This window comes from Epinephelus lanceolatus, chromosome 21 (assembly GCF_041903045.1).
Source record: "Epinephelus lanceolatus isolate andai-2023 chromosome 21, ASM4190304v1, whole genome shotgun sequence".
NCBI classification, from domain to species: domain Eukaryota; kingdom Metazoa; phylum Chordata; class Actinopteri; order Perciformes; family Serranidae; genus Epinephelus; species Epinephelus lanceolatus.
Window position 1 is genome coordinate 9,629,269 of NC_135754.1, and position 21,982 is coordinate 9,651,250.

Genomic DNA, 21,982 nt, shown 5'->3' on the forward strand with positions numbered 1-21,982 from the left:
CCATGGTGGTATCTGCTGGTTAGACTCACAAGTCAGTCTTTAGACGCTTTGCGGAGATCTCTGATTGTCTGGTGGCGAGACTATCTGCTGGTTAAATTTTTACCGTTTCCCCTTAAAATCCTCACATCTCACTTACCAGAATTCTTAGTGTTACTAAATACTTCATTAGTTAAAACAGTTAATGATCTGTGATATGAATCTGACCATTAAATGTCATCATCAGCTACACAACATGTACTCTGTTAACAGAATAAACCTTCAGATCAGACAAATAAAATCAAAATCTCTCACATTCAACAAGAATTAAGAGTTTATATTAAATATTATCTTGTTTACTCAACATCTAAACCAATCAGCTGGTAGATGAGGTCAGAGCCCTGGGACTTGCAGTCGGTGAAGAGCATCATTATTAAATCTATGATCTGACACAAATCTCTTCGGCCTGCACTGTGCGGTGATCGCCGGTGATCGATTCAGCTCAGGCCTGGCTCATCTCGGACAAGCCTGAGTGACGTCACGTGGTGGGCGTTTCACACGGATGGCGGAAGGGCAGGTGCAGTACCAAACCGAGCAGCATTATCACAACAACCGTTATCAGCGCAGAGGGGAGAAGGCTCACCGAGACTGCAGACAGGCCTGCAGATACGCTTTCTGATAGAGGAACACTATCTTTAACCTTTTTGTCTGTCGGAGAGTCCGGAGGCCCGTCGACATGGCTCTGAACCAGAACCACTCGGAGTCCGGCGGAGTCATCATCAACAACAGTGAAAGGTAACGGTAGCAGGTGCTACAGGCTAGCTAACAGTTAGCACTTACCGTAACTGCCATACTACACGGACAAGTTAAACTCCGGAGAGAACGTCACGATAAAGTCATTTAAAAATAAAAAAGAAAAATATGCGTCTGTGCTAACTGGTTAATATAACGTTACCTAACATGCAAGAAGCACTCTTATATCTCTCGCATCTCATTTCTAATAACGTTACACAACAGCTAACTTCATCCAAATGACAAGTTTTAGCATCAGTTAGCCTATTTTACGTGAAACCCTGTTAATTCTATCAAACTGATGTTAGCGGTAGTGAGCACCTTGAAGCACTCAGTAAGTTATACATGTCATTTTATTTTGACAGAGCCCCTCACCGTATGTCACACATAAGCCGAATTGAAGAGTGGCTCATAATCAGTGCAAAACCACACCAAATGTACACGTAAATGTTAGACGGCAAATAAAGCTGCATTAATTGTTATATAACGCCATGTTTGTTAATAGAACATTCGCGTAGCATCTTAACGGAACCGGGTCTCGGACTCGCAGCCCAAACATGGCCTTCAACCTGTTATATCATCACTGCAGTCAACCATAGCAGGCTTCACTCGTGATTACATAAATGTTTGCTCGTTTTAAACGTTATATATTTAGACAAACTTATCGAGGGGAACATGCTAATCATATTGTAACTGTAACGTAGCATTTATGCCAGCACCGTGCTGCTGCAGTGCTGACTGTCTCCACCATCTGCACCCTGGCCTGCTTTACTATGAAACGTTTTTGTTTTGTCACATACAGACCAAGTCAGCTTTCATGAATTAAACTCAGTGACACATTTTTCTAGAACATACTGGGCTGCAGTGATAAACCCATTACAGCTAACCCAGAACCAGTAGTAAGCCTAATCCTTTTACTGTGATACTGTTTACTGGAAGCAACTGATGGGCCATGTTTAGTAATTGGACAGTTGCACAATAACCCAGTGATCTCATTTTAAGCCGCTGGTGGGGTTTGAGTCATGTTAGTAATCAAACCGAACCCAAATAAACAATGCAGACTTTAATTCTTGTACATTAAAATATGATGTAATAGAAACATAACAGAAAAATTATGTTTTATCATTGAATTGTTATTTCCTGTGGCGCACTGATTGTGTTCTTGTGTCTGTTTCTGTCACCAGTGTGTTGATGAACTATGATAACGTGGAGCTGGTTTTCTGCGATGCGGACAGTCTGCCTGAGGCCTTCAAAAAGAGCAAAAAGGGTAGCATCTACCTAACTCCATACAGGGTGAGGGACATGACCCAGATGTCTTATTTGTTATTCAGCCACAGCCTCATGCTGACATCATGCTGTCACCATTGACAGCATACACACAACAAGCAGCCGAACTCTGATGCCACTAATACACAGTATTAGATAGGGCTGTGTATTGGCAAGACTGGCGATACAATACCTAACTTGAAACAAGGTTATGATTCAGTATATTGCCAGCGGTTCCTGCTGTAACCAACTTCATACTGTAAAAATACTTTATGTGCAATCTGAGATAAGAAATTAAAATTTGCTTGTACCAGTAAGGAATTATAAAAAGTGTTTAGCAGAATTCTTTAGGCAAACAAATTCAGAAATTAAAAACTTGATACAGTGTTTTTGAGGGCTGAAACAGTATCACATGGGATGTCACGAGAACTGATACTTCGGTGCCAGGTTGATGCCATAATTCTGAACACATGACGTTAGTTCTTTTTCTCCACTACTATAGCTACTGTAAGCTACCATCAATGATGCGTTTTTCCAGACCTTACGGGGCAGCATGTCCACCTGCAAGTGTAGTAGTCTGCTGCTAAATGAGAAAGGAAGAAGAAAACCGCCTGCCAGCACTAAAGAACATCATCACATGGAAGAGGGGCACAAGTGCAGTTGTGCAGTTGGTGGCGCAGCATATTTATGCTATGCTGCAAACGCCAGCAGTGTGACAAGGCACTGAGCATCTCTTTCGCACTATTTTGTGCTACACATTGAATGTTTTTTTTGTCACACATGTACAAGTGCTGAACAACAACAAAAATGGAGGAGAAATATGTTAATATACTGCAGGCTAATATATGTTTCCTCGCCTACAAAATCTCATGAGCCCATATAGACTAATACTTTGCGTTTGAGGCAGATAATCAAGGATTAATAGTAACATTTATATTAAATTTAATTCATGTTTTTAATCAAGTTGTGTGTGTTTAAATACGTGGGATTTACGGTATTGTTTTTGTTTTTTACCATGGTATTGAATCATGGAATGTTGAATTTTATTGGTATTTATGTGACTACTAAATTTCTGGTATTGTGACATGCCCAATATTACAAAATATAATAACGTGATACACAAGTGTATTGATATTATCCTACACGCCTAGTATTAGGTTTAGCTTTCCCCAAGTTTTATAATTTAGTCGGGAAAAACTGAGACTGCTTTTTGAAGTCAAGTGAGTAATGATGTGATGTTAGTTGCTGTTATTTTCTCCCAGGTGATCTTTCTGGCTAAAGGGCGGGATGCACTGCAGTCTTTCATGATGCCCTTCTACCTAATAAAGGGCTGTGAGATCAAACAGCCTGTACTGGGAGCCAATTACATCAAGGGTACTGTCAACGCAGAGCCTGGAGGTAAGTATATCTGTGTGTGCCAGTGCATGTGTGGCAATTAGGTTACACTGGTGCATGATAGTACAGTACATGTCTGTTAGTTTGTAATTGCATAGATTCCTACCTGTTTTATCTCTTTCAGGTGGCTGGGAGGGCAATGCTACGTTCAAGTTTGTCTTTGCTGCTGGAGGAGCTATAGAGTTTGGCCAATACATGCTGCAGGTCGCAGCTCAGGGTATGGTAACAAAGCAGCACTAACAGTGTCATAAAGTTCTTGTTTTAGTCCTGATGTTTTAGCCGATTGTCCTCCATTGTTTTTTCATCTCCTGCCTTCTCCTCCTGCTTTGTGTGTTGCAGCGTCAAGAGGTCAGCCAGTGACTCCTGGGTTTGGTGGATGCCCCTACATGGCCAACGGGGCCTATGCTTACCCTCCTCCCCCTGCTAACGGGATGTACCCTGCTGGACCTCCACCCGGCTACTCCTACCCCAACCCTCCTCCACCAGGTAGAGGCTGTAATAATATCCAGCGTTACATTATCATCTTGTTTTTGCGATACAGATTCCTTTAAGGTTTGTAAGTGTTCACTGCAGCCAGCAGGTCTAATCTGCAGCTCTGTGCTCCTGCTGCACAGGTGGATTTTACCCCAGCCCTCCAGCGTTTGAATCCTCTGCGGCCTACATACCTCCACCTCCTTACTCTGCTTCTCTAGGCCAGCAGCCCCCACATGACCCAGACCTCCCCTCATCAGCAGCAGGTGTGTCTCTCTGGCAACAAGGCTCTGACTGATACACAAGATTATTGTTGGAGTTAGTGCATGCTACTGTGATCTCAGTTGTTTGGTGTAAGGTGGTCATCAAACTCAGTCTGAGCTGTCTGAATTCAGCCTTTTTCCTGTCAATATTATCTTAAGCTTTAAGTCTTAGCTCGTGGAAATACTGAAATTCAATGATGTCAACATGTCTACAACAAATGGCTGCACTCTTCCAAGCACCAAACAGGAAGCAGCAGACCAGGTAGACAGTAAAGATGGAGAAGACTCCAGGGGCCTCATTTAGAAAGCTTGTTTTACAAACTCCGGATATAACCGTCAACCCTGAGTTGACTAACCCTGAGATGGAAAACCCTGAGTTCTTGGTTTCAGAACAGCTGATCGTAGTTAGTTCAATCAACTCTCACTATGTTCACTCTGAGTTAAGGCTGTGCACGGTCAAAGACATCAACGGAGCTCTAATACTACGATTCACCATGGCGATAAGCTTATAAAAGGCAAAGCCCACACTTTAATCCAGTAGATGTAGAGATATTAATGCATGTATATGCGGACTGTTCACATTCACATAAAAAAGAAAGAAAAAAAAAAGAGCCTGAGTCAGAGCGGGGAAAATTTTCAATAAGTTAATGCAACAAAGTTTTATTTATTGTTATGCATTCATTCATCATAAGGCCATAGCCTGCAGTACATTTTAAATGTATTTGTTCAGCTTTAATCTGACAAGGACTAAACACAGGGGCCAGCAACTGAAGATGAAAAATATAATTTAAGATTTGAAATCTCTAAGTATTTATATTAAAGACAGAGACATGATTGTAAGCTCACAGTATCCAGTAATAATGTGTTTGGTGATTTGCACTTGAAAAGGCATTCAGGTTAGAATACAGTAGCTTTTTAATTTGGACATTTTAAATTTAGACAGTTTTAAAATTACACATCTGTTTGTTTAGTGGCCTTATTTCAGCTATTTGCCATACATTGTTATACTGTATGCCAGTATGAATTGAGTGTGAAACTATTCTTAAAAAACACACTGTCAGACATTTTTCTCATGGTCTTAATCATTAGACGGAGTTTCAGTTGTCATGAAATTGACAGCTGAGCAAACTCAGTTAGTGGACCTTGCTATATTTAAAGAATTTTTGAAAGAAATTCCTTTAGCCCATTGTAACAGGTTTACAAGCTCAAGCAACAGAACAGTTTCCCTCCTCCTCTTTACACCACCCTTACCTCGGGCTTGATTAGCCTCAGTCATCTCGTATATCCCAGGGATAACTTGTATAACCATGTTTAATTAATGTCTCCCTCTCTTCTCTCACTCTGCGTCTCTTTCCCAGCGGAGGCCAAAGCAGCCGAGGCAGCAGCAAGCACCAGCTGTGCCACGCTGCCTCCTACACATGTGTACCTGCCACAGGTAAGCTGCCCTCCGACACTCTGCTACACATCTGATGTTAAACTTTATCTACCAGTTTGCTGATACGTTGGGCTCATACTCTGTTTTTATTACAAGTCGTTTACAAGTAGACAAGATTGCACATAGCCTATAGCCTGTGACAGCAAGAAGTGTAAGTATTTTACCTGTTAATTCTCGAGCAGCTGTTGGATTGCCACAGCCTCTGTCTTCTTTACGATTGTAAATTGTAAGCACACCAAGACTACAGGGTGTACCTGTACAAAAACCTGGCATTACATAGCTTCGTTAGCTTTAACTACCAAATTAGTAAAATGCTTGCTGCATGAGGACATACTAAGTGTCAGGATCCCACAGTTTTCCATATTTTCACGCTGACGCCTCACACCTTGGTGCTTAAAAGCTCTGTTTTTTGGGCAGGCAGCTTGTAAAAATGTAGTTATAGATTCTTAACCATGTTAGTACTGAATTCCCACAACACAAAGCAGCTTTTGGGCATTTTTGTGTTGTTTGCCAGCAGACGTAAATGACAAGGAGCCACTGCTGTGTCATACAATGTCAGTGGGGAGTGATGAATTGTTTGTCCATCTAGTGGGGGCGGGACTTAAATGCGCACTCTATCTCTCTAACATGATGAGAAACTTTTTGATTTTCTTTGTTAGTAGCAGAGAACGCAGGATTACTGTAGTCAACATTGACAAAAAGAGAAAGCAAGAAAGTGCAGCTGCCGTTTACACAAGGTACCGGTGTATAGATAGTGCGGAAAACGAATATGAAACCATTTCAAATATCACAATTGATGTGTATCAATTAGAGCAGCAAGTAACAATTGTTTTCATTGTAGGTTAATCTCTCAGTATTTTTCCAATTAAACAATAAGTTGTTTGGTTCATTAAAGGTCAGAAAATGGTGAAAAATGTCAATCAGTGTTTCCCAAAGCCCAAGATGATGTCCTCAAATGTCTTTTTTTGTCCACAGCCCAAAGATATTCAATTAAGGAGTAAAGAAACCAGAAAATATTCACATTTAAGAAGCTGGAATCAGAGAATTTTGACGATTTTTCTCTTTAAAAAATTACTCAAACCAATTAATCGGTTATCAAATCAGTTGGAGATAACGTAATAGTTGACAACTAACCCATTAATTGTAGCAGCTCTGGTACCGGGTTCCGTGGTCATGGAAAATCTGGAAAGGTCATGGAATGCCATAATCACATTTTCCAGGCCTGGAAAAGTCATGAAATTACAAGTTATTTAAAGTTTTGCACAAGTCATGGAATTTGGTTGTGTGTAATGAAATCTTCCATGGATAACCTTCCATGAATGTAACATAACAGCGAATTTATTTCGATGTAATGTATCTCTAATATGTGGCACTGTGTGAAAACGCTTTGTTTACCATTACGTACGTTTCTCCATTTTAGCTAGCTAGCTTAAATTATGAAAAAAAAAATGCCAGGCAAGTGGAGCAAGAAAAAGAATTGCAATGGGTCCTTGAAAAGCCATGGAAAGGTTTTGAAATTGTGTCCATGAAAATGTGTGGGAACCCTGCTAGTATAGATTAATCGATATTTCTGACAATACTACTTTGTGATGTCCCACGAAAATAAAGGCTTGATTTACAGCACCAAGGAAGTGCATCAACCATTGCGAAACCAAATCAGCTATCCCCAGTTACCAAAGAGTCTCACTGTAGGTTCTTTGTTGTTACTATCCCAGTAGTGGAAATGGTGGATAGTGGAACAACCGAGGTAACTGTGGACAACAAAATTCAAAGTGTCCTGTGTTGTCGGCAGTTGCTAGCCTCTAAGTAAAATGAAAAGAGATTCGATTGTCTTTGTGACAGTAATGAAACAATAATACATCTTGGAAATGCTAAGGCGGGAGGCTGACAAGTTGTGTTTCAATTTCAACATGCTCTGTGTAAAAGAAAAACACTAATTGATTACTGTACAGTGCCGTTGTCTTAAACTATAACTCTCCTCTCTCCACAGGACAAGCCTCCACCCTACTCCCCTCCAGAGGACAAGAAGAACCAGTAGACCTGCTTGATCTCAACCTCATTCCTCTCCGTCTCCTGTTATCTCTATCCTACTGGATCACCTCGTTTCTCATTCCATTAACACAGGAACATCAGGAAGGCCAAAGTTTTCCTTTTTAAAACGACTTCCTCTTTCTCATCGTCCCAGTTGCCTTCCAACTCATCCCTACCCTCCTTTTTTCCCCCATTCCATTGCTTTCCCACCTCAGCCTTTACCTCTGACATTCCTTTTAATGATTCATATATTGTAATTGGCTTCTCTTCAAAGGCACCTTGATGGAAATTAGAAGTGTTGGTAGCAATCTTTGAGAGAAATGAGAAGATTGTTGAGGCAGAAGTTGTCAGGATTTGGGGCTTTTTTTTCAATGTAGTTGACAAAAAATATTCTAACCTGACTAGCTACTTTAGCATACATTGCCTTGCAGGTGACCCAAGAATCATACCGCCAACCTAAACTCTAGATTCAGCTATGTTGTTACACTCAATCCTAATTTTCTACGACTGTCTATTAAACTAGACTGAATCTAATGATAATTACTTTGCTAGTCTATTGAAAGGCGAGCTGAATGCAGTATTTTATTTTTCTATTATTTGTGTGTACAGGCTTTTAATATGTAGACTTTTCAAAATGAGATATTTTCTCAAGAACACTAACCTAGAGAAAACCTAGCTTTTGTAAAGAGGAGCGGATCGCAGTGTGGGTCTGGTCCGCTTCGACATGTTTTAGCGGATGAGAAGACCACAAAGATTAGAGCAGCGTCGAGCCCCCGCAGCGAATCCCTGATCCCGGATTAGAGCAGAGAGCGAGGGCGACCAGGGCCTGGAGGGACGGACTGCCAGGAGGGATTATCTTCATAATGTGCAAGAGCAGAGCAGTCACCCAGTGATGTCACTTCCTGTTTTGTCATGCCTCATTCCAGAAAACAAATGGTCAGACTCACCGCCATCCTGCTTCACTTTCCATTCCTCTAATGTCCATTTTAAACATGACAGAAACAAAAGAGCATTAGAGGATTTTCTCACTGTTTCTACTTTCTGTGGTTGTGATCTTAACTCTCTAGTTTGAGGTCAGTCTTAAAATCTGATCTGAGCACCTCAGTATCTGAGCCTCGACTCTTCCTTCCTCTGTAGTCACTTATCTATATACTGTATCTGTGGCACATCCGTGGCTGATTCTTTGCACTTTCAGAATGCTATGCATCGGGCTCCTGTTCGCTCTGTCATGGCTGTGTGTATAATATTAATAATAATAAAGCTCTGTATGTATTTCAAACTAATTTATTGAATAATTCATGTAAAATGGCTCAAGTAAGAAAAACAAAGCATGATCTCAACTGATGCATGTATGCATTGGATTGGATTTTATTAAATGGAGCTTGATTGGTGTGAAACGGAAGTGTCTCTGTATTTATTTCTACACCGAGCGTCGCTATATCACACAATGATGGGTATTCCACTTCGAACACTGCATAGTGCATTAGCATATTTAACATGAACATATTCCAGAGTCAGCAGGAGGGGTTATATTTTTATGTCATTGGGCTGGAACAGTCTGGAAATGTGCTTTTCCCTTCTCAGAGTCAAGTGGTCCACATCTGCATGTCCAGACAGCTTGTGCAAATCCACAGCAGTTTCCCAAAGACCGATGCATGATGTCCTGAGCATCGAGTACCTCAACATTCCAAAGGTCACAGCTACGCCCTCCAGTGCTCAGGATTTTTATTTTATTTTTTTTTTAAAAAGGCTAAAAGCCCGTTAAAAACATCTGTACAGTACAGCAGATCCCATCACAACATTGTCAGCATCACAGGTTAGAGACTGTACAGGTAGCGCCATCTGTGCATTCTTTCAAAGATCCCAAGACAATAAAAATGGTGATCCATTGTTCTCAGTAGTAATGTACAGCCCATGATTTGGTTTCGCCCACATCACTTATTATACACCAGGGGGACAATGTCTGATGAAATGAGTCCTATTCAGTACACCCTGCGGTGGCTTATTGTTCTGTACGCACCACTTTGTCAACTGGCTCACATCCTTCTGTGGACTGAATCCCACCCAGAGACAAAAAAAGTTCAGGGATTAAAAAAAAAGTTGATGCACGCATAAATATAACTTTTAGTTCTATGTCTCTTGAGGCCTGTACTTGGACTTAAAATGTTCAAAATTCAAGTGTAACCAGGAGCATTGTCAGATTTTCAGATAGCTTGGGAGATATGTTGAGTTTTCGCCAATCTCTGAACCCATCAGTGAGACGACAATAAGTCCCAGGGGGGCAATATTTCGGGAGATCCGGTGTAGCAAGTGGATAACAGGGAATTTCATCTAATTTCTGTAGAGTGCTGCAGGGATGACGTTTTTTTGTAGACCGATGCGAAAGTTAGCGTCACCCTGGTTCCCTTGACAAAAAGCTCATAGAATTTTTCTATAGGATTTTAGATAACTGCAGACAATAAGCTCTGTGGCAAACAAAAGTTTCGTTCAGCAAGATTATCCACAGAAATTAACATCACTTTTATATCTGAAGTGTAAATTCAATCGCCAGAAGTTAAAAGCTAATGTTAGACAAAAGCAAACTACACCACAGTTGCATGACTTGGATGTCACCACCACAAGGCTTTAAAGCAGAATTCGGTGTGATGGCGTTCTGTTGTCTCATTTAGCCACTTCTTGGCAACCACCTTTTTTTAAGACTCATTAAAGCTTCAGAATTTACTAATTGGGAATTCACTGAATTTTTTTTTGTTGATAACAAAGAACAAAAGTCTCTTAAGCTTGTGTAACAGACCTTATTTCAGGCATCTAACCAAAAACCTACTGAAAAATCCACTGACTTTGAGACGAGGGAACCGAGGTGCTAAAATGCTAATTCATGTCCAGGTTTTAGGGCTGATCCCTGCACCACTCTATAAACAGACATCTGTATATGAATACAGTTTGTACTCGTACTCGTCGTCTTCCGCTTATCCGGGCCCAGGTCGCAGCCTCAGCAAAGAAGCCCAGACAGTCCTCTCCCCAGCCAGTTCCGTCAGCTCTTCTGAGGGAACCCCGAGGCGTTCCCAGGCCAGCCGGGCGATGTAATCCCTCCAGCGTGTCCTGGGGTGGCCCTGAGGTCTCCTCCCGGTTGGACATGCCCGAAACACCTCCCAAGGGAGGCATCCGGAAGGCATCCTTACCAGATGCCCGAACCACCTCAACTGGCTCCTCTCGATGTGGAGGAGCAGCGGCTCTACTCCGAGTCCCTCCTGGATGTCCGAGCTCCTCACCCTGTCTCTAAGGCTGAGCCCAGCCACCCTGCAGAGGAAACTCATTTCGGCCGCTTGTACTCGCGATCTCGTTCTTTCGGTCACTACCCAGAGCATGTGACCATAGGTGAGGGTTGGGACGTAGATCGACCCGTAAATCGGGAGCTTTGCTTTCTGGCTAAGCTCCCTTTTCACCGCTCCATCCTACCCTCACTCGTGAACAAGATCCCGAGATACTTAAACTCCTCCACCTGAGGCAGGATGTCCTCCCTGACCTGGAGTGGGCAATCCACCCTTTTCCAGGTGTAACAACAACAACAACAACAAAAAAGCTAACTTGTCATCACACGATAGCCGATGGGTTCTGAGATTGCATTTCAAACTTTTTATGTGCTACTTTAATGTGATTGGTCTATACTACAGGCTACAAACAGACTACACTTCCAGTAGCAATTTTGTCCCATTGTTGCCACAGATTCTGCATAAATAGGAAGATACCTGTTCATAAAGATTATGTTTTAGCAATTCCTCAACAAATGGCTTCTCGTCATTGCAGAAATGTTTTGTCTTTCTAACACTTTGCTTCATCCATGTTGAGCTCCACATTAGAGGAACCACACTGGCTGAAGAAAAGTAGAGGCTCTGTTCCCAGAAGAAAAAAGGCTTATTCACTTTCTTGTCAAGACTTAGAAGATCAATGCATCTCCATGTTTGCACGTCTACTATAAGGCTACAGCTGCCAAAAGGTTGGCTTCAAATAAAGACTTCAAAACAGCCTGGTTGTCCAAATGGAACTACGCTCACCAGCCAGCACCTCACTGAATAACACATACCATCTTGTTTTTTTTTTTGTTTTTTTTTAAGTCTATGGAATAACCAACGTGAAAAAATGACCAGTTAAGTTATGTGTTGGACTATGTCTTCAACTTTTCCAGGGGACATGTTGATTAGTGAGCTTCAGAATACTGGGATGCAGATTCTGTTACATTGGAGCAGGCTATCTGTTTCCATGTCTTCAGTCTTTCCGCTAAGCTAGGCTAACAGGCTGCTAGCTGCAGCTTCTTATTCACCACACAGACATGAGAGTGGTATTGATCTGCTCTTTTAACTCTCAGCAAAAAAGCAATTAAGCAGATCTCCCAAAAAATTCTGAACTATTTCTTCAAAGCAGACTACAGTCAGGGGCAGTAAAAGTCTGACATGTGCAACATAAGTTGGCAGCAAACACTGTCACCAGCCAAATGGCACTTACTTAACACATAAGGTTCAATCAAATAATGCAGGAGTATTCAGTTTAGTTGTAGTTGTAGCACTCTCAAAGCAACACAGTGGATAAACTAACCACTGTGTTCATCTGTTCATCTGATACCCTTTATAATGTCTTATTTGCCTGTGAGCCCATTCACCTGTTATAAATGTGTACTGCCTTGCAGCAGAACAAGGGAACTCAATGTTATGTAGTGAAAGTACAATAATCTGACATACTGAGTTGTGTAGATTGATCTTTTCCTACCTAAAAGCCGTAACAATCTAAAATTGAGGGTTATTTCACACATACTTTGAAGGAAAAAACAAACAAACCAGAATGAAGGAGTGCTGTCCTTAAACTAGAACCTTTAGGACCAGAGTTTGTGACTGTTACCTTAGCTGTTACTGTCATGTGGTAAGTAATAACGTGAATCAACCAAAGCCAGGTGGTCAGTTTCGGGGGAGTAGGCTCATTACAGTAAGTTCTACTGCTTCAAATGTAGGAAGACAGTCGGTGCAAAGAGAAAAAAAGAAAGATTTAAAAACCTCTAAAATGGTTAAGGAGGATCGTCTATGTTGAGTCAGCTAGTGCCCATGTTTGATAGTGATTCTTGTTACTGAGCTCCCTTCTTCACGTCTCTTTATGAGTCAGCTCATGTGGAGCAGAGGGTGATGCTGACCCCCTCTCCTATCCAGCAGGCAGGGAACAGCTCCTGGCTGAAGGCACAGTGGAAGGCATGAAGCCTGGTCTGCCCGTCTCCGTAGTAGGTGAGCGTCCCCGCCTCGTAGTCCAGCAGCATGCCGATGCGACTGTGCTGGGAGTGACCAGCCAGGGTCTCCCGTCGGCCGTTGTGCCAGGCGCTGAGCTGATGCTCGTCCAGCTGCAGGCTCCAGGACAGTTCGTTCATACCCACCATGCACCTCTTGCCCTTTTCCTTCCTGGGGATGGTGTCGTAGGTTACCTGATAAAGAAGTGAGGAGAGGATATGGGTAAATTGTGCGCAGCATTAAGTGAACAGACTGACGTGGACTCTGACTGTCAGCATTAACAGATCAAAGTCCTCACGGTGGTGGCACAAGAAGAAAAGGCTACATACGTTCAGACTGCGGGCAAATCAGATTTAATTCTCAGGGGCCTCATTTATAAAGCTTGCTTATGTACAGAACTTGAAACACCACTTCCCACGCAAAGGTTGTGATTTATAAAAATAAACTTGGCGGGAGAATGTGCACACCTGTAAGCAAACTCTGAGTCATGCGTGCGCACATTTTGGAAGACACTGGGAAGTGGCGACGCAGATGGCGAGGTGAAGAAGTGGAGTCAGATTTTTATTGATGTCTCACACAAATTTAATGTCACGCTATATCCACCTTAGATCCACGCTATCATTGAAATTAAATCCAGCAGCCTTATTTTGCGTTTGGAGTGAGTGATAATTGTTTCATAAAAACATTGTAAAATCCAACTCAAATCCTGAATTGAAATTCTTTCTAAATACGTATTTAATCCGCACTGCCTCTAACGTCTCATTGTCCACTCTGTGAGCGCAGGAGGGGGAGAGGACGGTGCGACTGCATGGAATATATTTATTTATTTAGCTAAATATTTCCAGTGCATTTATCATGTCTCAAAATACAGCCATTAAGCACAACCGTTACACTCATTTCATCAGCCCTACTTAGACATGTGCTGTTCATGACAAAACCGGCATGAAGAAACGTGTTCGCCTATTACACTTTCACCTTTGAATTGTATTTCAAATTACACGTTGTATTTTGGGACAGGGATACCACTGGTTCATGCTGTAATTCAGGCCGGATGTCTGATCAGACTAATTGCCATAAACATATAAATACTGCGGTGACCCTCGTACGTAATTGCGCAAGATGGCACTGGCACATACTCCTTTTTCCCTCCACCTTTAATAAATGTGATTTTTTATATCGCACATCAATGTCAAACATCCTCAAATTTAAAAGCAACACATTAACTACATGTTGGTAAAGGAGTGGAAATATTTGGTCTACCTTTAGATCAGACCACCTTTTTTTTTTTGTTCTGTCACTGTCCGTGCAGTCCCACAGACACAGCTGACAGCATCAGCAGCGCTGATGTGTTGCCACTTTTTTTGCTTTCTTTTATTAGTGATCCCGCTGCTGTGGCCACCAAATAAAATCTTTCTTCAGTCCCCCACCTCCCGTTAAAGGGTCTCTAGCTCAGTGTGCAATTAGTCTGATCAGACACCCGGCCTGAATTACAGCGTGAACCAGTGGTATCCCTGTCCCAAAATGTAATGTGTGATTTGAAATACAATTCAAAGGTGAAAGTATAATAGGCGAACACGTTTCTTCATGCTGGTTTTGTCATGAACAGCACATGTCTAAGTAGGGCTGATGAACTGAGTGTAACGGTTGTGCTTAATGGCTGTATTTTGAGACATGATAAATGCACTGGAAATATTTAGCTAAATAAATAAATATATTCCATGCAGTCGCACCGTCCTCTCCCCCTCCTGCGCTCACAGAGTGGACAATGAGACGTTAGAGGCAGTGCGGATTAAATACGTATTTAGAAAGAATTTCAATTCAGGATTTGAATTGGATTTTACAACGTTTTTATGAAACAATTATCTCCACCTCGCCGTCTGCGTCGCCACTTCCCAGTGTCTTCCAAAATGTGCGCACGCATGACTCAGAGTTTGCTTACAGGTGCGCACATTCTCCTGCCAAGTTTATTTTTATAAATCACAACCTTTGCGTGGTAAGTGGCGTACGCCACTTTCAAGCCCTGTTTTGTGCGTAAGCAAGCTTTATAAATGAGGCCCCAGATCTTTAAGATAGACTGTGTGCAGTTTAATTTGCAAGTGATTAGATTGGATTTCTATGTCCAGACATCATCAACCTATTTGCATGGGTTGCTGGGGTAACGACATAGGCTTCATCATAGCTAAGCTAGTGTTGTGGCTTTCCAGTGCAAAAGCATGATTATTGGAGGTCTATTTTGCCCTTCAAACAATTGCACTCTAGAGACGCGGTGCAGAACTCTGTCTCACCAGACCAACTCAGCAATGGAGGAGGCTGGTATCAGGGTTACTATAGCTTAAGGCAAAACTGCAAGACTTTTTAAAGACTTTTTGTTGCTGCTCAGAATGAAATGTAGGACCAAAAAGAACAGAACTAGGAAATACCTGGTGTTTGCTAATGGGTTGGTTCTGCTATTTTTTTATTTTTATATACTTTATTAATCCCCAAGGGGAAATTCAATTTTTCACTCTGTTGTCAATTACACACAGGTCCGAACACACACATGCACAAACAGGACCTATATATGCACTAAGTGGAGAGATGTCAGAATGGGCTGCCCATGACAGACGCTCTGAGCGGTTGGGGGGTTCAGTGCCTTGCTCAGGGGCACTTCGGCAGTGCCCAGGAGGTGAACTGGCACCTCTCCAGCTACCAGTCCACGTTCCATATTTTGGTCCGGACGGGGACTTGAACAGGCGACCCTCCGGTTCCCAACCCAAGTCCCTATGGACTGAGCTACTGCCGCCCTATCTTGATGCATTCAGTAAATTACTTTTAAACTAGAATTAACACCTCGCAGCTGTATGTCTTTACACACATCTTGCAGCACAGAAGATCTTTACAATCAGCACAGTGTCAAGGTGGACAGCCAAGATCTGTGTCACCATTTAAGTATCTGACCAAATGTCTCCCCCTCTGTTCCAGAGTTATGGCGTTGAGTAATGGCCAGAAAAGGGTTTTTGTCCAAACATTATGAAGTTGACTTTTGATCTGTTCGGTATAAAATTTCATCACTTAATCATTATATCCTGTTAGACATTTGTGGGAAAATTTGTCATAATTAGTTAATTAATTCTTGATTATGGTCAAAAACATGTTTTATGAGGTCACATGACTTTAAACTTTCGACCACAAAATTCTAATCAGTTCACTCTTAAGTCCTTGTGGATGTTTGTACCAAATTTGAGGAAACTCTCTCAAGGCCTTCTTGAGATATTGCATTCACGAGAATGAGATGGATGCAAGGTCACAGTGACCTTGACCTTTAACCAAACAAAATCTAGTCAGTTCATTGTTGATTCAAAATTTTCTCAATCTGTTCTTGAGATAGACAGACGCATGTATGGACGGACTGATAACCCGAAGACATAATGCCTCCAACGCCAGCGTGGAGGCATAAGAATAGATGTTACCAGTTGTTTTGAGATTTTACGATGCAATGTCAGAAAAAACAAAAAAAATGAACGTCTTAACATTTTTAAGACTTTTGAAAGACTAAGACATTTTAATACTAATTAAGGCCTTATTTTTAGATCAATGAATCCAAGGCCTTTTGAGTATTTTTTAAGGATCTGCGGGAACCTTGTGGTATATATTCTTCTCCATTTTTCCTTCACTCTGGGTTTGATGTAGTCGTTGTGTTATGTTGCGAGGGATGCAAAAGACCCTTTGCAATCCAATTTGAGCGTCCAGACTGAGACACATCTATAGAAATCTAATTGGAATTACATTTCAAACCACCTCCAAATGTGGTTTGGATCTGATTTGCAAAAACTGCATTTCATTGTTTTGTTTTGTTTTTTTTGTCCAGATGTTCTAAAATCAATCTGGATATACCAAAAAACAGATTTAAGTAATTTCTCTGGGGACCATGAATGTCTGTCATGGCAGTCTTTCCAGTAGTTGTTGAGATATTTCAGTCCGGACAAAGTGGTGAATTAATAGACTGACCCTGCCATCAATACAGCCCAGAATTAATCAAGAAAATGTGATGGCTGAGTCATCCAAATTTACCACCTACTGTAGGTGGTGCCATGTGCAAGTATAATCTGTGTTTGGCAGGTAAGGGTCCCCTGCAAAAGGCTTTTTTGTAACTGTATTGTTTAAGTGCCTCAGTTGTAAACAGGGATGTGTGCGACTCTTCAGCTTGTTGATTAAATGTTGCTACCATCACGTGTCCGCACCAGGAATACTAGTCAGTTAATATTGAGATTCAAAGAGGAAAGAAAGACAAATTTGGGTCATAAACTGATTGATCTCTATCTCTCTTTCTCTTTCACGCACAAACATACCCTCTAAAACTCATGTGCGTGCCTACACAAATAGTACAAGTCTGCAGCTGTCTGTGGACGTTCAGCATAGAGTATGTCCAAACCTCACACACACTCTGGCCGGCTTGATGTCATTAGTTTGGCAGAAAATCTAGAGAAACCTGGACGAATGTGTGTGTCAACTTCGTGCACACTCATGCATGAGAGAGCTACTGCTTGAGTGTGCGTTCTTTAAAGGAAATGACTCAGGACGTTTAAAATCTTCAAAGTTTGTTAGACTTTATCCCTTTCAAGTCTCAGAGACCATCAGCCAGTGAAATCAAAGCTGCTTGCTCCAACTCAAGCAAGTAATAAGATGTTCACTATAACAGTTGGGTAACTTTCCTGAATATCTGAACATTAACAAACCACTCACAGAAGAACAGTGTATAAACACAACATGCACGGTTCTTTACCCCAAGGTAGGCCCAGGGCTTGGACACCTCCAGCTCCCAGTAGTGCTGTCCATGGGTGAAGCCCTGAAAGCAGAGCACCTGCCAGGTGTGATCAAAGCGGGCTTCGTGGGCTGGGACGGGGCGTGGCCCAGAGGTGAGGTGCTCCGCCCTACGGTTCTCCTGGGACAGAAACAGGTGGCCGTTGGCTGTGCGAGGGTCAAAGGTCAGAGAGCATCTGTCTGTAATGAGGAAGAAAGGAATCAGTTTGAAGCAGGAACACATCCACTGTGCCTGTTTCTCTTTCTGTGGTCACAGAAACAATAAGGCACTGTGTGACCTTTGCTGTCCCCAAAAATGCAGTCTGAAATGTTACATAGGACTTACAAGCACTGAGGCCTTCCTTCCCACCAGGGTGGCATGGAGCAGCTGGACTGGGAACCACAGCTAGGACTGGCCTCTTATCCTGAGGGGAACCTGGGGACCAATGATAAGCTTGAGAATACAGAGCAAACGCTGGGGAGCAAACTGCTGGCACATGAAGCCCAAGGCATATTACCGTCTTTGTCCGGACCCACAGCGGTGCTCACAGCTTTCTCCAAGTCCTCAGACACCAATTTGGAGACTCGCGACAGGACATCTGTGACGCCGTTTAATCGATCTTGAAGGTTTGATGTTACATCTGTGGGAATATCTTTGAAACGTGGAACTTCTATGACCAGTGATTCCTGTGAAGAGGTGTGAATTAGAAAGACGACCATGATGATCTGGCAGTTGATAATATTCCTCTCACCTCATGTTTGCAGATGGGACATATCTGACTGTTTATTTCTGTTGCAATATAGCTATAGTGTTACATTACAGTGTTTAAATTTAAAGAGTATGATCAGTATTTTTCAACATGGACCCTATTTTCCCATATTTGGGTCTAAGTGACTCTTTCGAAGCTGGTCGCAAAACAGGTTGCAATCGATGCAACTCATGTCAATTATGCACTGTCGATTTGTGTCAACTAAAAGTGCTTGTTTTGCCACTGACAGGCTCAGATTGTTATTTTAAATATCTGACAGTATTATGGAAAGGATCCCAACAGAGATAGACCTTTTTATTATAGAAGAAGATCTTTTTGGTTTAACCAGAACCTGCCCTGAAATTGCCATTGCCAAAACCAACAAACTCCATTTAAATAGGCAATAATTTTAGTGTGTAGAGCCAGCATATTTTCACATCTAAGGGTTTATTTCGACCAAACCAGAGTTGGTGAACAGTGGAAAGATGAGCCAAGATGATTTACGTGGGTTTCACTTAGTTATTTTTTCGAATTTGTATGAGGTGTGTTTTACAAAGACAAAATGACTGATTAATTAAATGAAGTCTGAAGGGTTTGACGATAGTGATTTGGGGGTTGTTTCTGGTTAAACAAAAAGGATCCTACTCTTTAACAAAAAGGTCTATCTCTGTGGGGACCCTTTCCATAATGTTGTCAGACACTTACAATAACAATCTGAGCCTGACAGAAGGAAAAACAGGCAATTTTAGTGGACGTACATTGACAGTGCATGTCTCAAGTGATTACATTGCAGCCCTTTTCCCCAATACTGGACCAACCTCAGAAATTGCTGGTTCCAATTAGTCACAGATATCCCTTCTCAACAAAATTAGCTCTGCTTCTTGAACCATTTCCTTTCTTGGAACCTTGGAGCTATCTAGCCAACCCATCGCATTTCCACCACTTTTGCGCGTAACCACTGTAATCAAGGATGCGTCATCAATGAAAATGGTTGCACAATGCACAATAGAAGTAGACAGTGGTAGCTAAATTGTAGATTACGTTGATTACCTGCAAGCTTTTATTCTGTTATGACAGATATTTATTTTTACCTAAACCTACAAGCATGAATCAAATCTGATCACTGCACGCCCTTTTTTTGGTCTGACCATTTCTAACTTGACTTCTCACTTGACTTCACTGATGTCATCATGGTTCACACTTCAAGTCTAAAAAATCTGTAGTTTTTTGGTTCCGCCTGAGAATCAACTTTTCGGTTTCTCTACCAGTTTTATTTTTGGTTCAAATGCTTTTAAAGGTACAAAAGTAGGTACAGGAACCAGAACAGAGTAGGTTCCATGTTGGTGGAGAAGGGGTATTAGACAGAAAAACACGGGTGAATAGGGTCCAGGTTGAAAGATACCATATGAATAATAGTGTAAAGACAGGGGTACAAACCTTGATGAGCTCTGTATCAGGGAGGTTATGTACAGCTGCTATCTGTTCCTGGGTCTCTCTGAGTTTCTGGCAACGCTCCTTGAGTTCAGCTAGTCGTGCCTCCGCCTCAGTGATGGCACCTTCTTTCTGCTCCTCGATAAAGAGCTCTGTAGCCTCCTGCTTCTCAGCAAGTATCTTTATCAAGGAGGAGAACTTGGCATTGACCCAGTTGGAAGTCTGCTGAAGAGTCACCTGTTGATGGAAAATGTAGAATTTGGGAACACATGGTAAATAGTGTCCAGTCCTATTTTCCATTTTATTCCTGGCCTTTTGATTTATCTGCGATAATATTAAGCTTTAGCTGCAGCTTTGTTAGTTAAGACCTGAACAATTCTTATTGCATTTACTTGTGGTTGTACTAGGAGAATGATCAAGTGCCTGATTTCTGTTAAAACTGGCTTTAACTGTGAGACAGCTGCAGGAAGTGGTGAGTTGTGCCAATGTGGCTAGTCAAGAAGAGATAACACTGCTTGAAGAACAAAGTCTTAAAGGGACAGTTTATTTTACCTTAGCGTGATTGATATTCTCAGCCAACTCATTTATACTTTTCTGCGTCTCTTCCGTGAGTTTCCCCACCTCCTTGCTCTTCCTTTCCAGCAGCAGCTGTAAAGAATACACCTCAAATTGAGCTACACAATCACAATCACAGTGGCCTTTGTTGATGGAGTAGTAAATAAGTAAGTAAGTGGACAGTGGAATGACAATCTATGTTACAATACCAGCTAAGCAACAATGGTGGCATTGTGTTGTCATACCTCTTGATTCTCCCTTTCTGTCTCCAACAAGACCTTGTCGTGGTTCATGCATTCACAGATGCCACACTCGTAGCACACAGACATTTTGTCCTGCCTGCAGTAATAAACCAGAGGCTTTTTATGGCGATCACACAGCAGCATGGCTCTTGCCCCTTCACCTCCCCTCATGAGCGCCTCTCTACAGGAGGGGCCGGTGCTGTTTGCAGCCTCGGTCAAGACCGACAGAGACACATTACGCTTGAGAATGGGCCTGGACTCAAACTCCTCATTGCAGAATGGGCAATGAGGTCCGATGTCAGACTTGCTCTTGGTGTCCCAGTGAGTGGTGATGCATTTTTGACAGAAGGTGTGACCGCAGGGGATGGTTACAGGGATCCGGAAACGCTCCAGGCATATGGCGCAGATCAGGTTTGGATTCTGAGACTCCATCTCTGAAGGAAGAGAAGACACCTCTGTGGAAAAAAAGGAGAAAAAAGGCAGAGGTCAGTCATGATGTGAGAGAACTCCAACATATCAGTGTATCATATCTGTAACACACCATGACATTAATGTAACTTCACTGCTTAACTTCTGTCATTAAGAGTGTAATGTCACATTTTAAGCCCTTTATATAAACAGTGTCTCAAAAAGGCAGAAAAAACTCATTCAAAAATGGCCCCAGTTTTTCGTTATTGACAAAATTAGATTGTGCAACATCAAAGCCGAGGTTCTAGCAGCAATACAAGGCTCAGCCCAAATGATAACGTTGGCTACCACACAATAACTTAGCCAAGTGGAAGGAAAAGCTAACGTTAGCTCATGTTAGCCTGGTACCAAGTCAGCTCACGTTAGCTAGGACTCTTGTGGACCAATAATAGTCAAAATATTAAAACAGTCTGGTGATATAACTATAAATTAGTGCACACTTCTACACTCAACGCTGTGTATAACACAATACAACACAGTGATAAATCTTACCACTCTTACAGATACATTCGTGCACAGCATCTGTGTGAATACTGAATATCGTCAAATGTAGCTTCCCTGATGACGACAGACGCAAAAATGACGCATTCGCGTGCTGTCGGGAAAAAACGAATGTAAGCCATCCAGAAGAAATAAGTTACATAGTTATTACTGTGTGATAACTTACATGGTGATACATGCAACACTGCTGTTGTTACAGTGTAACAGTTGTTACGGTGATATTTGCTGTTTGTTGTCATTCATTCGCTGCATTGTAACATTACAACAAATTCTATTTAGTTTAACCATAACTGATAATGACCCACAAACACAACACATAACGTTATAATATTGATTGTGTACGATAGAGTCGTGCTAAAAT

At 41.9% G+C, this 21,982-nt stretch overlaps 2 protein-coding genes across 3 annotated transcripts; one reads left to right on the forward strand and one right to left on the reverse strand.

Moving 5' to 3' along the window:
* Positions 1–515: 515 nt before the first annotated feature.
* wbp2 (WW domain binding protein 2) lies at positions 516–9,026 on the forward strand. The gene is made up of 8 exons (XM_033611935.2): positions 516–771; positions 1,953–2,061; positions 3,297–3,432; positions 3,554–3,646; positions 3,769–3,915; positions 4,044–4,166; positions 5,522–5,598; positions 7,589–9,026. The coding sequence occupies exons 1-8, from the start codon at positions 713–715 to the stop codon at positions 7,634–7,636; spliced, it is 792 nt and encodes a 263-aa protein (XP_033467826.1). The 5' UTR covers positions 516–712; the 3' UTR covers positions 7,637–9,026.
* On the reverse strand, positions 8,457–21,686 carry trim65 (tripartite motif containing 65). 2 transcript variants are annotated; one of them, XM_033611934.2, is made up of 8 exons: positions 21,613–21,686; positions 20,656–21,107; positions 20,408–20,503; positions 19,862–20,092; positions 18,194–18,362; positions 18,022–18,111; positions 17,659–17,876; positions 8,457–13,090 (listed from the first exon to the last, which is right to left on the reverse strand). In XM_033611934.2, exons 2-8 carry the CDS (start codon positions 21,082–21,084, stop codon positions 12,782–12,784), a joined length of 1,542 nt encoding a protein of 513 aa, XP_033467825.1. In that variant the 5' UTR covers positions 21,085–21,107; positions 21,613–21,686; the 3' UTR covers positions 8,457–12,781. The 2 variants fall into 2 exon arrangements, with proteins under 2 accessions (XP_033467825.1, XP_033467824.1); XM_033611933.2 differs by having other exon boundaries at positions 21,622–21,685.
* Between the last annotated feature and the right edge of the window lie 296 nt (positions 21,687–21,982).

What these genes read in the sequence shown, in the direction of transcription:
- wbp2 (XM_033611935.2), top strand. Translation starts at nt 713, where the DNA reads ATGGCTCTGAACCAGAACCACTCGGAGTCCGGCGGAGTCATCATCAAC. An exon ending in ATCATCAACAACAGTGAAAG is followed by an intron (nt 772 to 1,952) that starts GTAACGGTAGCA and finishes TTCTGTCACCAG; the next exon opens with TGTGTTGATGAACTATGATA. An exon ending in TCTACCTAACTCCATACAGG is followed by an intron (nt 2,062 to 3,296) that starts GTGAGGGACATG and finishes ATTTTCTCCCAG; the next exon opens with GTGATCTTTCTGGCTAAAGG.
- trim65 (XM_033611934.2), bottom strand. Translation starts at nt 21,084, where the DNA reads ATGGAGTCTCAGAATCCAAACCTGATCTGCGCCATATGCCTGGAGCGT. An exon ending in CTGATACAGAGCTCATCAAG is followed by an intron (nt 18,363 to 19,861) that starts GTTTGTACCCCT and finishes ACCTCTTCACAG; the next exon opens with GAATCACTGGTCATAGAAGT. An exon ending in GAAGGAAGGCCTCAGTGCTT is followed by an intron (nt 17,877 to 18,021) that starts GTAAGTCCTATG and finishes TCCTCATTACAG; the next exon opens with ACAGATGCTCTCTGACCTTT.